At 35.6% G+C, this 15,444-nt stretch overlaps 1 protein-coding gene and 2 long non-coding RNA genes across 5 annotated transcripts; all 3 read right to left on the bottom strand.

The window, feature by feature from the left end:
• Positions 1–1,512: 1,512 nt before the first annotated feature.
• Positions 1,513–3,483, bottom strand: LOC107584603 (uncharacterized). Of its 3 annotated transcripts, none has more exons than XR_001609162.1 (4): positions 2,876–3,483; positions 2,702–2,766; positions 2,474–2,603; positions 1,513–1,701 (listed from the first exon to the last, which is right to left on the bottom strand). It is a non-coding gene; the product is annotated as an uncharacterized lncRNA (long non-coding RNA). The 3 variants fall into 3 exon arrangements; XR_001609161.1 differs by having other exon boundaries at positions 2,313–2,603; XR_001609160.1 differs by lacking the exon at positions 1,513–1,701 and having other exon boundaries at positions 2,166–2,603.
• Positions 3,484–8,270: 4,787 nt separating this feature from the next.
• Positions 8,271–10,238, bottom strand: LOC107584601 (uncharacterized). The gene is made up of 4 exons (XR_001609158.1): positions 10,107–10,238; positions 9,034–9,249; positions 8,851–8,913; positions 8,271–8,743 (listed from the first exon to the last, which is right to left on the bottom strand). It is a non-coding gene; the product is annotated as an uncharacterized lncRNA (long non-coding RNA).
• Positions 10,239–12,076: 1,838 nt separating this feature from the next.
• On the bottom strand, positions 12,077–15,051 carry LOC107584653 (cyclin-dependent kinase 9-like). The gene is made up of 6 exons (XM_016271362.1): positions 14,945–15,051; positions 14,450–14,563; positions 13,404–13,485; positions 13,222–13,312; positions 12,301–12,467; positions 12,077–12,175 (listed from the first exon to the last, which is right to left on the bottom strand). The coding sequence occupies exons 1-6, from the start codon at positions 14,983–14,985 to the stop codon at positions 12,077–12,079; spliced, it is 594 nt and encodes a 197-aa protein (XP_016126848.1). The 5' UTR covers positions 14,986–15,051.
• Positions 15,052–15,444: the final 393 nt, after the last annotated feature.

Consider the following 15,444-nt stretch of genomic DNA (forward strand, 5'->3'; position numbering starts at 1 on the left):
TTTTGATGGGACTGTCTGTCAGGATACACAGGACAAAAATGTAGGGAAACATTTACAGTGAAATTAAAATTTTAATAAAATACTATACCCATTTACCTTTTTCACTTACAAAAGTTTAAAAATTTTTGAAAGCTGTGTTTAAAATCATGTGCACTTTAATGCGATAGACTCCAATTAGTGGTGTAAAACAGTTTTATACTACAGAAGGCAGAGGCACTATGGATCACATGACCATGAAACACAGGAAACAAATAAGCCTGCTAATAAGAGGCATTTCTACAATGACTTCGCTTGTGCATGACCCTACACTGATAAATGTCAGTAAAGTCCAGAACACTGTCATCTTAAGCAGAACAAATATTATTTAGTGTAACTGTAATGCTCAGAGAATGTGTTTAGACTTTATACTCAAGAAATTGAATTCATGCATACATTCAATTTCTTTTGACGCTGGTGGCAACATAAATACTCTCTTCATCTCCAAGTAGCCGTTTTAGTCTTGTGGACCATCCTGTTTACACCAGGGGCCGTATGTATAAAGCCGCTCAGAGTAAAATTGTAGTTTTAAGTGTGTCAAAATTCTTAGAATTACGCAATTTTACTCCTATTCCTAGACTTAAGAATAAGTGTGATTCATAAAGGTTCCTAAGTGTTAAGACTAGGTCTCAGCTCCTAAATGATTTAAGAGAGCTGGAAAGGTCTCCTAACCTAGTTAGGAGTAACAAGCAAAAGGAGGAGACACACTTTCCAACGAAGATATGACATATTGGAGTTACATGTTGATAAAATGATACAAACTTGAACGCCAAGATAGTCAATTCTTTTTGTAACTGACCAAGTAAGAAATGTAATAACTTCTTCCACTCTACAAATCAATGCTCTAACTGCAGAAATGAAAGTAGTAACATTTTTTGGCTGGAAAATTGGAAAAAATGCAGCAATGCACCGGTAATGACACAGTAAGCAGGGTCTTAAATATTGAGGCACTAATCCCACCAAACACAACAGTGGCCAAAAGTGATGTGTGGAGGGTTTTTTTAATGACCCCACATTTCACTTAAACCATTCAAATACTAGGGAAAAAACACTGACCAGTGTTGCCAACTGCTTTGAACTGAAAGTAGCTTAAACAGTTGCTAAATGTTGCTAGATTATGTCAGAATGGCAAGTTCACTGATCTATATACATATAGATCAGTGGGGGAGTCTTGGAATCTAGATAAGGTTTGTCCAAGAAATTGATTTTGTTGCTAGGCTTTTGAAAAAAGTCTCAAAAGGGGTGAGGAAGTCACTGAATCTAGTGACAAAATCACTAAATTGGCAACATTCAGTTATTGATATTTCGTTGGTCCTCTTGTTTTTGCATGTGTTCATAATTTCTTTGTATGACAGCATGGCCAAAAAGTATGACCACACAATTTGGTATGTTTCATTGCATTATTATCACAAATTAAACAATTGACTCAGAGCAACTATGCAACATGCTTACAAAATCTTTAACACTTTTTTTTTAAAATAAGGGTGAAGATGTCAAATTTCCTAGGCCGGACATCCATTTTGGCCACTACTATTTGGCAGTTCATTGACCTTCCAACTGACCGTCAACCCATGCTGCAAAAACAAGCCACTTTTATGAGGATTGTGGGCTTTCCTGGAATTGTTGGAGCCGTTGATGGAACGCATGTTCACGTCATTGATCCAACTGTAAAGGAGGAGAAATACCAATAGAATACAATTTCAAAGCATCAGTAATCATTTGTGATAATTTTGCACAATGCAAAGCATTTTTTAAAAATACATTTAAATATTAAAATATTTCAGTGTCTTAATTAAATTATTTTTTTAATAGTTACATTAAATGATTGGTGTTGTGCTGCTGTGACTTCACATGAGCAGGCTCACTATTGGCTGATTCAGAGGTTGAGGTCAGCCATTTTGAGTTGACATCATTGTAGTCTTTAGTTCACAACACTTAAGTGTCACCTCAGTCAACACTTAAGAATCAGTCTTAGACTTTACTGAAAGTTGCTTTTAGCTTCTTTATAAAGGTATCCTACTCTTAGACAAGTCCTACTTTTTACTAAATTTTTTTTTGACACTTAAGTCAAAGCTTAAGACTATTCTTAAGAGCATTTCTGAGAAGTTTTATACATACAGGCCCAGAGGTATTAATACTGGTTTTGGTTGAGACGATAGTCTGCTGAGACCAAGTACAGTTGTTATAATACTATAGTTGTCATTAGTTGTTATAATCGCATATAATTGTTATTTTATCACCTGAGATGCATGTAAACAACAGGTGCAAGGACTAACCAGTAGTGCAGGTGATGCAGATAAAAGCATTGCTCTGAAACATTAGCTCGGAAAGCAAACTGCAGAGGGTCTTGCATGGTTCAGTCATGATTTTCTGCGATGCAGGATGGGTCTTTCAAAGCACTCACGTACATGAAAACAGAGGTCAATTCAACTATTACCCATTCTGGCAAGAAACTCCGTTTCGTCTGAGCTGCTTGAAGATTTCCATTCTTCCATTTTTTTAGGTTCTCGGAGATGTGAAGCCTCTGGTTGAAGATATCAGCGATAAAAATTAATGCGTAGTGTTTTCTAAAAGAGAGAGCAGAGTCGTATTATTAAAAATATTTAAACACATGCATGAACCAATTCAACAGGATGATATATTATAATAACTGTTATAAACTCACCACAGCTTGAAGCGTCTCTGATACATGAGAACGAGACCCTGCAGGTTTGACTGGATCATGAGAGACTAGAGTGAAATAAAGGAAACAGACCTGTGATCATATTTACATACATTAGAAAATCATGAAATCATGAATTCATCAGGGCAGTGAGAGTAAATGTAATAAAACACTTACGATCTGGTTTTAAATTCTCCATGCTGCTGTGTCTACGTTTCAGTGACTCTCTTGATTCACTTGTTTGTGACTCTTCCAGTCTGTTCTCTATCTCTTCTCCTTGTTTTTCATTTTCAGTGATATCTTTCATTTCTCTCTACAATGTATAAAGACTATTTATTTTTCTCTGGTTTAAAGTAATTTACATAAAATGCAAAATGATGATTGTGCAAGTCAATATATAGGCCTACAGCATTTATAATCTGACATTAGCAAAAAAAATCCAGAGAGTATCCTGGTATCAGGGTACTTAATGTTCTGATTTTGTTGTACAACTAAAATCTTCCCTAAATTTAATTAGATCACGACAGTAGATCAGTAAAATGAGATTTCATAAGTAAAAATTTACTTTTTCCATAAAGAAATCGTGCATATTAGCTGAATTCGCTGTTACTGCCGTATTGCTTTATGGTTGCCAGAGAGTGGCTATAGATACTAAAATATTGATATTGATAGATACTATAGATATTAAAAGGCTACTTGCCATTTTGAGTCAAAACATCCCAGACCCTTTTCTCTACAATGTTTTGATCCGAGTACAATGACTCTGCAGAACAAAATGGGCGTTTTTTTTCTTTCTTCTTTTATTATTATTATTTGCAAAAAAAAAAAAAAAAATTATATATATACATATATATATACACACACACACACATATATATATATATATAACGTGCTATGCTTCTCGAGCACCCCTAATAAACGTCTCTAAATCATTATTTTTTTTTTTAGTTATAAATTCTATTCATTCGGAAATGTCATTCGCGATAGTAGCTACACCCTCTGAATGGGAACTGCGTTGGTCTAGAAAATACTCATAAAACATTTTATTTATGGTTATTGTTGGAGAGACTTTTGATTTTCAGGATCTGATTCAGACTGGGAACGAGTGAACCCCCTGGGTGCCGGTTAGAGCACAATAATTATATAAGGATGAGGACAGCGGTGATCAGGTTTAGGGAATGTATTGATAGGAGATTATCAATGACAGGCAGCAGAGGCATTAGTCTGGAACACAAGAAATACAATAAAGGATAATGAATAACTAACAATAACTAGGCATATACAATTATAACATCCATTGGTAAATAAAGACAGCCAAAGCATACTAAATCCTCATCATTAACATGGTTTTGTGAAATATACAATCCAAGAAGGGAAAAAAGGTATCACATTGTACATTATAAGCCATAAGCGATCATCTGACATGATAAACATTACTCCATATATAGATATAATCGTTTGGCATCATGAACAGCTCGAAATGTCAAATCATAAAGGTATCATTGAAAACCAAAACAGTGAAATACATCTCAATAAAGAAGAAATAATCACATATATAACAGCATCATTCATCTAAACTAACAGAAACAACGGCTGTGGGCATGTCTGGACGTGTGTGACGCAGTTATATATACCGATCTCCATTGACACAAAAATAAAGCAAACAGACTTACTTGTAGGTCAATGACTAACACCTCAAAGTAACTTCTGCAGGAAATATCAGAAATAAACAGGAATTAACGTCCATTCAGCGTTCAACAACAGCAGCGGCTCAACTCTAGTGTTGGGTCGTTCTTGAACGATTCGTTAATTTTGAACGAATCTTTAATGTGACTCGGGAAGAACGAGTCGTCTCGGGGAGTGATTCATTCAGTCGCGCATGCGCAATATCCTATAGGTTCTGTACTGGAATTAGTCAAATAGTTCACCTGTTTTGAGTCTTCGGGTTTTTCATCACGTGACAACCCCATAAGCTTTAACCAATGCAGTCTGATCCGGAAAGAGAATTGATTAGTTCATCTCTCGAGTCTTCGGGCCTGCCCTTTCGGGCACAGACTAAATACTGGGTGTTTCAGGTCTGACGACATCAAGCGGGCGTATTTTAATGCCAAGGCTCCCAAAGATGATGATCCCCTAACAAGGTACCCCCCTACCTAAATTACAAATAAATAAATAAATACATACAGGCATAAAATACAGAACCGTCTTTATAAGAGCAGATAATATTGTAAGGTAAATTTATGATATGTTGAATAATTGTCATTTATATCGACTAAAGACTTTTATATCGTACTAAAGAAAAAAAAAATTTAATTTGTTTTTTACACACTGATAGATTTAACCTACTAACCTAAAGAAAAAATATTTTGATTCAATTCAGATTTATTTTTATAGCATATTTTATAATAAATATAATTTCAAAGTGGTTCTACTGAGAATACTCCCTTATAAAATACAACATACCATTAGGATTTTTTTTCTGTTCAGCAGCTGTTTCAATGTATTATATTCATACATATTTTAAACAAATCATCATGGACACTCTCAAAACAGCTCTACAGGAAAATGAAGCAAATGAGTCATCTGAAATAATTCACATCAGCTTACCACTTGAGACAGCTCACCAGCACCACACGATTTCAGTAGAAAGCGGATACACAAGAAATATCCACCCTCTTGTGAAGAAGAAAATTCAAGAGTATGTATCTCTAGGAATTACATCTGTGCCTTTCCTTAAGAAAGTGCTTCGACAGTTTGTGAACACTGAACTCTCGCCTTCAGATTGTGTCATCCCAAAGTCACATGATCAGTGCTACTTTCCAGCTAGCCATACCATTCAAAATCATGTGCATTTGGCCTTAGTAGCAGGAAAGTACTCTGGTCTTGATCAGCTTAATTTGGAAATAAAGCTGAAGAAATGGAAAGAAGATGATCCTACTGCACATTTTTTTTTCAGAAAATGCTCAGAGGCCCAAATCGTAGACATTAAAAAATCATCCCAATATGGTGATTGTGTCAGTAAAATTGAAGATAAGGAGCCTACCATGCAGAACACATTTTTATTTGTACATCAGTCCCAAGAACAGCAGAGACTTCTGAAACGATACGGAGACATGGTTCTCCTGGATGCCACCTACAGAACAACAAAATATGCCTTGCCACTTTTTTTAGTAGTTGTCAGGACAAATGTTGGCTACAAACCTGTTGCAGAGTTCATCTGTGAAAATAAGTCCACCATTGCAATCTCTGAGGCCTTGTCCTTGATAAAAAAAATGGAATGATGCCTGGAATCCAAAATATTTCATGACTGATTACTGTGAACAAGAATACCAGGCACTTCAATTGGTCTTCCCACATGCTCACAAATACCTGTGTTCTTTCCATCGAGAGCAAGCCTGGATTCGCTGGACAAGGGAAAGTAAGAATAGTTCTCTTTTTAATATTAATGTTGTGATGGACTAGGAATGTCTAGATTTTAAAGTTCTCTAAATCTTTCTTTTCTTTATGATTGATGTAGGATCTATGTCTCACAACAGACCCACCTACCACACACACACAGTTTTGTATATAAAAAATATTTGATAAGTAGAAAGTTCAAAAGAATAGCATTTATTTGAAATTGAAATCTTTGGTAACGTATCTTTACTGTCACTTATAAGTAAATTCATAAAAGTTAATTAAAATATATATACTTACTGACCCCAAACTTTCAATCTGTAATTTATAATGTTACAGAAGCTTTCTATGTCAAATAAATGCTGTTCTTTTGAACTTCCTATTCATCTGAATTCTTTTAAAAAAAGTTGAAATTGTTCAAAAAAACTGTTTTCAACATTGATAATAATCAGAAATGTTTCTTGAGCAGCAGATCAGCATATTATACTGATTTCTGAAGATCATGTGATGCTGAAGACTGGAGTAATGATTCAGCGGTGATCACAGCAATCAATTACATTTTATGTATGTATATGTGTGTGTGCCACACACGCATTTGTATTTATACTTTATGTATGTAGATTTTTATAGTTTTATAGTTATATATTATAAAAAAATTAAGTAATTTAATTATTTTATATTTAATTTTAATTATTTTAAATATAAATGTGTGTGTGTGTATATAGAGAGAGAGATGCACATGCATTTATACTAATATATGTAAATGTTTTGAAATATATAATTAACATGTTATAAAATTATATACAAATTATAAATATATAAAATACATTTATTTATATGTAAGTGTGTGTGTGAGAGAGAGAGAGACCAACAGTGTCAGTGTTTGGAACCAACAGTGATATGAAATACATTTCCCAAGTATCAATGTGCCACATGAGTTTTTTTTCTTTTCTTTCCCCACTGTTTGATGTTAGACGTGATAATCATTCTTGTTTGAAAATGTGCGAAAACTAAACAAAGTGCCGCTTTCACGTTCGCGGGCTTCACACGGAGCGTGTAAACTGCGCATGCTCCTTGACCTTGCGATTAAACCACGCCCGCGTGATGTCGTCAGACCTGAAACAGTCTGTGGTTTTTGGAGTCACTCGTTCATCACGTGACAGACCCAGAAGCCTATGCAGACTGAGCCAGAAAGAGTCTTAATAATAATAACCAACTCTTTATTACCTTTGTTACAACATTCAGTGTTATGGGAAATAACCATCATGACAGAAATTCACACATTTAGAAACTGTAAGAAGTAAAAAGCTACAATTTGAGACCAGAAACGCATCAGTAACTGTAAGAGTAAATAATAATTATAATAATGATGATAACTATGTACCCGTTTGTAAGGAAGCTTGTAAATTAACTAATTTCTCTATCCAATGCTGTCACGTCACGTGACAAAAGAACGAACGATTCGAAAGACTCGAGAGATGAACTAAGCAATTCTTAATCAGAATGTGCTGCATGGAAAAAAATCTGTCTTTATTAAAAACTGGTTTGACAAAGGTGTAATTTTTGTTTTAGATTTGTTAAAGAAGGTTGGTAACTTCTATTCCTATTCTAAATTTTCAGACATCTTTGAAGTGGATACCTCACCTAGAGTGTATGAATGGGTTATTAATTCTATTTCACCTAAACTGTTACATTCAGTTAGGGATTGTTACAGATCTTCAAAATGTGAAATGCCAAAAATTTGTATTGGAGGTCTGGAGCTTTCTAATGTTAAATGTAACAATTTCTGGATTAGAAAAATCCTTATTAAGAAGTTTAGTTGTCATCCTAAAGCATTTTATAAGTGGAAAATAAATTACCCTTTTCTTTCTACTATTAAAATATGGGCAATCATTTAAAATATAAAACATTGTTATTTACAATACACTGCATGGTTTTTAAACTCACCGCTAAACTTTAACAATGTAATTCTAATTCTTATAATTCAATATGCTACTTTATCTGTCTTTTTGCTGTATTGTACACATACATCTCCCTTGTCTGCAAACATAACAGCAGGAAAGATTTTGTGAATCCAGCACCAAAAATACACGATATGATGATATGTGACATTACCACCAGAGGAGCTCCATAATATCTGTGCATCAGTAGATATTAAAAGTGAAAACAGCTAAAGAAAGACACAGAATCGTCATCATTTTTCATGGTGTGTATTTGCTTCCATTACAATAAATCACAATAATAAAGTTAATCCTAAATAAGATTTCAAATAATAAAAAAATAATGCCAGTAACTAATGATAAGAAAGTGTTACATGTATTCTCACTCCAAGATGCTATAAGCCAGAGCATCTTACAAAAACATTATGTACAATTTACAAGAGACACTTCTTTGGTTTTCAGAAAATAAAAACAAACGTTCAGCTTAAGATACACAAAAAGTTAAAAGTGCAGGCAATAAAGTGCAGAAAATACAAAAAAATACAGAGAGATAAAAATGAAAAAGTAATTCTCATTTTGCAGTGCCAATTATTCATCATTTGGATTGATTGGTGACTGTGGCACCTTTGTGCATGTCATACACAAAAATATGCAACAATCTAGTGACTGATCCCCTGTCAGATACTGGAGTTTAAGGTCCTGTTGTTTTCTAAAGCAGCAAGAATATTCATGAACAAGTGTTAGCCAGCACTAAAATACATCCTTGAATGTAATGATGAATTCATGTAATTAATAATACCAGTAAAGTGAACTCACCTCATCCTGGACCTTCTGGTACATCAGTATGAGACTTTACAGCTCTGACTGGATCATGAGAGACTGCAGATAAAGTAGTTAGGTTTAAGTCAGCTTCATAAATGAAAAGAGTAACATTACAGTAATGGAAAATAAGACTTCTATTTGTTCATCAGGGCAGTTCATGTGTAATATAATACTTACAGTTTGGTTCCAGACGCTCCATGCTGTTGCATCTAAGAAGATTCACTGTGTTTGTATCTCTCAATACTTTGGATTGTGACACTTTCAGATTGTTCTTCATCTGTGTCTTCTCCTTGTTCCTGTACTTCTGATGACCGAACTGCACTTTACTGGGCATCATTTTCTTCTCATCCTTTCTCACAATTTCCACTTTACACTTTTGTGATAAAAAAACACCTGTTTTAAACAAAAATGACATCAAATTTAACATTTAGGCAACACGTGTGTATGTTTCTTGAATACAATCCTAAATAATATTTGTAACATCGGGTGCCAACATGTCATAATCATTTCTGTGGAGATTCTAAATTACCGAGACTAACAAACATATAGTACAGACTATATTACTGTATGGTTTTTACTGATTTTATAAATTTGTCTGTAATAGCCTAAACAAACAAAACATGCCTTACAATTTAATAAAAATAAACACTTAATATACAATTAATATTTAATAAGTGACATGTGGCCAAGTATAGTGACCCATACTCAGAGCTCTGCATTTATCCCATCCAAAGTGAACACACACCCGGAGCAGTGGGCAGCCATTTATGCTGCGGCGCCCGGGGAGCAGTTGGGGGTTCGGTGCCTTGCTCAAGGGCACCTCAGTCATGGTATTGAAGGTGGGAGAGAGCACTGTACATTCACTCCCCCCACCTACAATCCCTGCCGGTACCAGACTCGAACCCACAACCTTTGGGTTATGAGTCCGACTCTCTAACCCATTAAAACCCACCCATGTGTCGAACAGCAGACTACAGATTTTAGCCTAGGATTATAGGAATCTTTTAGGATTTTCAAAATTTCTCCCAGACGACCAAATCGTGGCCAAAATCGCAGTGTGAGCCAACTTCACGAGGCGTACTTGCTGTTAAGCTACTTAAAAATTAGGACGGCAAAGTCAAGAGGCAGTTTTGTGCAAAGTAGTGTTTCATTAACAGATTGAGACCATGGTAGCATGTTATGATAATTATTCTAAAACTCGAAGCAGTAATCAATTACTTTAAGAACAGCACAATGAGAGAATAACTCACAGAGCCGCAGTGAACACACGTCTCCTGTTTACAACAATATGCAGCACGCGAGGACTCCGAGGAACCGGAAGTGTGAAAGCTAAAGTATACTTCGACCAGCGTCCGCTTAATGTTACATTCTACGGTTGTATATCTCGAGAGTAGAACAGTCTTCTCTCTTATTGGCTGTCAAGTCAAGTAGGTGTCGCTCTTCTTTTGCATTCGTCATTTTCGTCACCAGGAGCTCTGGACAAATACCAAGCACTCTCCTATGGCGACTCCGCCCCCTCGGAGGTCTGATTTGCACAAATTACAAATACATTAACATTCAAAGGCTTCAATAAAAACATATTTCGTTTCGTTTGTAAGTGTCTTCTATTCAGTTCTAGATGGTCGCAATTTTTGACGGTTTGGGCACATACATTATTAGTAACTACGTAAATTAGGATTCAATATAATGCTTGCATTAAGTAAGTTCCTTTTTCCAAGTTGATTAAAATAAACAGTTAAGTCCACCTGACTTCTTGACCGACTAACCAGCTCAGGGGAACTTAAGAAGAGTTAAGTGGTACAAAATAGTCGAAGGCCTAATGGTTAGAGAGTCGGACTCATAACCCAAAGGTTGTGGGTTCGAGTCTCGTACCGGCAGGGATTGTAGGTGGGGGGAGTGAATGTACAGCGCTCTCTCTCACCTTCAATACCACGACTGAGGTGCCCTTGAGCAAGACACCGACCCCACCAAATGCTCCCTGGGTGCGTTAAGTGGTTAACCACCTCTCCGGGTGTGTTCACTGCTGTGTGTGTGTGCACTTTTGATTAGGGATGGGCGTATCGATCCAAAGTATCGATATATCGATACTGACGCGAGTATCGAAAGTATCGATACTCAAACAAAAAATATCGATACTAAGGTGTGTTTTATTTACCAGTGATTTTGTTTATTTAACAAAAAAAATAATTCGTACAATATGCATTGAATTGGACGAATAACCTTTGTTAGCGAGTAATTGTGTAGGATAGAACTATTTTCCTGCTCATCTGAATCGGTATCGATATCGACGATACTGCCTTGAAAAATATCGGTATCGTATCGAAAACAAAATAAGTGGTATCGCCCATCCCTACTTTGGATGGGTAAATGCTGAGCACTAATTCCTAGTATGGGTCACCATACTTGGCTACATGTCACGTCACTCAAAAGATTTAGTTCTGATTTAACACTGACTTTAAGTCTTTATTACCTGTAAGTTGAGAATTCTTATGAACACGTATACAAATGGATTCATTTGTGGGTGATATTTCATCCAGATCAAAGTTCCAACCACAAAGTACTTGTTGAAACTGAATTTGACGGTTTCCTCACATAAAGTTTCTCCACAATTGCCCCCAGAAATCACAAAACAAGGGTGGGAAATGTGAGAGGTTTTATTAGTGTATTATACTTACAAGTAACTTATACACTAATATCTCAACCCAACACAAACACATGATCTTACAAATAAAAACATCTTTAAAAAAAAATTAACAATAAAATCTGAAAAGATGATGACCAGGTGTTTAAATAATAGTTAATGGCTCTCCCAGACTATCTTAACATATTTTCAAAAGTATTTTCAATGTGAAAAGCAGACTTTTATCCTATACTACACTGAATCTGTGCTTGAAAACATTAAGTACACTTCTTTTTTCTCCCACAATGCACCGGCAGCACAAACTCACGCTGTTGCTGGATCAGCTCTGTATGGATTAAGCAATTCATATCACTGGGCTCATCAGTATTTTTTGTAATTTAGATAAAGCTTCTGTTAGTGCAAACACTAAACAACAAGAACTCTATTTGCAAACACAACACTGTGATGTAGCAATAACTCAAGATATAGTTGGAAAGGTCTTATATTCTGTAATCGAATCACTAAAGGTTCCTCCTATTCAATCAGAAGTCTCTCTCTCCTTGACCAATCACAGCTGGCCGTATTAATTAAAACACCCTGTCAAACTCTGATTGGCTGGTGGTGGCAGGGTTTCTGTTCTGATTGGCTGGCTGCTGGGGCATGTGACCTCTCCTGCGTGGCGAATACTTCAGTCTGAGACTTTAAACATCACAGTGACAAATCTGAGCCTGTTTCTTTGTCATATTTACATCAAATAATCTGGGAATTGATGATTATCCTTGGTTATCCTTGATGATAACCAGGCAAACTGTATGTTGTCTCACCTTGTTTCTGTGTATGTAGTAAAGTCCATTCAGCAGCATCTGCATCACCTTCTTAATCTCAGCCAGAGTGAATTTAACATTAGCGTTACTCAGCAGTCCAGCGAGGTCGTGCTCACAGAAATCAAACACTAGATAGATGCTGCCCTTGTAACGGTTAAACTGGGTGGCTGGAGGGAAAGAGGAGAAAAATAAACGTTTATAATAATCCATATTCCTCCAATCAAAAGCAAGACCGTGTAATTTAACACACTGTCTAATGTTTGATTTAGGGTGAGTAACAGGAACTCTAGTCATAGTTACAGGGATCCAACACTTTTTGACTAATACATTTTAATGATTACTGGAAGAAGGGCCAATCACATCAAAGGAAGGACGATAACTGATTACTATACTGATCAATATAACTTTAAAGTTTAACGACACTGAGGAATGATATTGTTGGAATCACTTTTTTCAGCTGATGAACAATAAACACAGTCAATCAGAATTGACAGACTTTAAAGAGCTCATGCATTTAAATCGACAGACGATATGCAGCATGTGTATAATAAACCGAACTCTTTTATCTCTTAAAAATAATTTTGCAGAGAATGCTTTCTCCGATAAGAAATAATTGTGCAAATGTCTCCAATAAGACCCTCGATGGACAGACTGATATTAATCACACCTGCTTGTCTAACTCATGAAATATTCAGCAGAGCAAATAAAAATAAAAATAAATTATTTTTAAGTGTCCATAATTAAAAAAAAATAATAATTTAAATGAATTTTCCAGGTATATTCCTTGATAATTCCAGATTTTCTATGACTGTGTGAATTTGTAGATCAGCACATTAATGTTTTTTATGCTAAATTTCCATCTTATGACAGCAGATACACCACAGAAAGGCTTAATAAAGACAAGACTGTGTAGGTCTTCACCTTTTGTCCTGCAGATCTCAATGAGGTTCACCACATTCTCATGTTTGAGCAGCTGTAGGATCTTGATCTCCCTCAGAGCTGTGATGGGAAACTGAAGAGAACACCCCAAATATGTACTTTTAATCAAGACTCCAAAATTGTGTAACTTGATTTCAATGTAGGATGGAGCTTTATGTTCTCACCCCTTCTTTCTCATTCTCCATAAGTACTTTTTTTAAAGCCACTTTCTTCCCCGTCTGTCTGTGTTTGGCCTTGAACACCTCCCTACAGACAGAATACATCACTGAAACACTCAACCTTATGGGTAATCCAACCAGCAATCACACTTGTTACTTCTAAACCAAAATATAGCATGAGGTTTAAAGGAACAGTTCACCCCAAATTACAATTTGCTTAAGATTTACTCACCTTCAGGCAATCCAAGGTATAGATGAGTTTGTTTCTTCATCAGATTTGGAGAAATTTAGCATCACATCACTTGCTCAGCAATGGATCCTCTGCAGTGAATGGGTGCCGTCAGAATGAGAGTCATAAAAACATTACAATAATCAACAAGTAATCCACACCACTCCAGTCCATCAGTTAATGTCTTGTGAAAAGCAACATGTTTATAAGAAACAAATCCATCATTAAAATGTTTTTACCTTTAAATAGTTGCTTCTAGCCAAAATACGAGTCCACAATACATAATAACGAAACATTTTATACTGATTTCACTAAAATAGCTCTTGATCGGTGTATATTTCTCTCCTGTTTCAGATGAAATTTACTGGAGAAAACAATATTATGGATAGACGAATCAGTCTGAAGTTAAAAACATGTTGATACCTTTCTTTTCTTTTTTATAAACATGCAGTTTTTCACTTCACAAGACATTCGTTGATAGACTTGAGTGGTGTGGATTACTTGTGGATTATTGTGATGTTTTTATCAGCTGTTTGGACTCTCATTCTGACGGCACCCATTCACTGCAGAGCATCCATTAGTGAGCAAGTGATGTAATGCTACATTTCTCCAAATCATGAAGAAACAAACGTATCTATCTACATCTTAGATGGCCCGAGAGTGAGTACATTTTCAGCAAATGTAAATTTTTGGGTGAACTATTAACCTTTAAGGACATAGTTCTCTATAAACATCATATCATTGTTTTCCTGACAGTGGATTACAGCAGTAATAAACATTAAGGCTTAAGCTAAATTTACTTACACAAGCACCAAATACTCACCCGAAGGTGCCCTGGCCGATCTTTGCCAGCTTCTCATATTTAGAGAACTCATCACAGAAGGGAAACTCGACCCCATCATAGTATTTAGACATGATGGCGGTCTCTCTGTCCGGCCTAAACACACACAGCAGGCATATTTGTGTTTTATACACGATGAAGAGCTATGTTTACAAGCTGACGTTCTTCCATTGAGATAATTATAATGACAAGACTCGTACAGATGCATTTGGGCAAATTTATGTTTTAAATACGACCATATTTAGTGTTTTAAGAGGCTGTTTTGGTTGTGTGGGTGATTTCGTGTTCTTTATTCGGCCCGACAAAGACAAAAAACCCAAACCACACGCACAAATATCAGCTTTACACCGTCATTTAAAAGACTAACTACATTTAAGCAGCACAAACATGTGCTTGACATGTTAAACATAAACAAAATCGAGTTTTTAATACTTTAAATGACTGATAAGAGATAGAATATTATTAAAATATTCGTACTTATCCCCACCGCTGGCACTTCCGGTTTTGTCGCGCTGCATCCTTGCTGTTCCTCTGCGGTCCGCAGGACGGATTCCACCGCGGAAAGAAAAAAAACTCTACCGCCACCTGCCGCCCGGAAGATCCACAGTTATTACACAACGCTACTCTGCGGTCAAAGGTATTTTAAAACATTTTTTATTGTTCTGTAGGTCGAAATCTATTATTAATGATTATGTACTAAATGTTCACATATATGACGCTTATAAATTATCTGTCATTAACCAAACTGGAAATTAGAAACTGTATATGCATACAAATAAATAAAAAGTATTATATAATACAGACACAAAATTCTTCAGTTTTTCCTTTGTATTTATTTTCCATCTGTTATGTACAGTACTCATATTTTTAATAGCACTTTAAGACAAGGGTGGTATAATATTTATTGATCAAAACTAATTTCTAGTCACATTATTGTTATATTAATTATCCAATCTTTCATATATAACAAATTATCC

The sequence above is a fragment of the Sinocyclocheilus grahami genome, unplaced genomic scaffold, assembly GCF_001515645.1.
Source record: "Sinocyclocheilus grahami isolate Dianchi unplaced genomic scaffold, SAMN03320097.WGS_v1.1 scaffold61.1, whole genome shotgun sequence".
Taxonomy (NCBI): domain Eukaryota; kingdom Metazoa; phylum Chordata; class Actinopteri; order Cypriniformes; family Cyprinidae; genus Sinocyclocheilus; species Sinocyclocheilus grahami.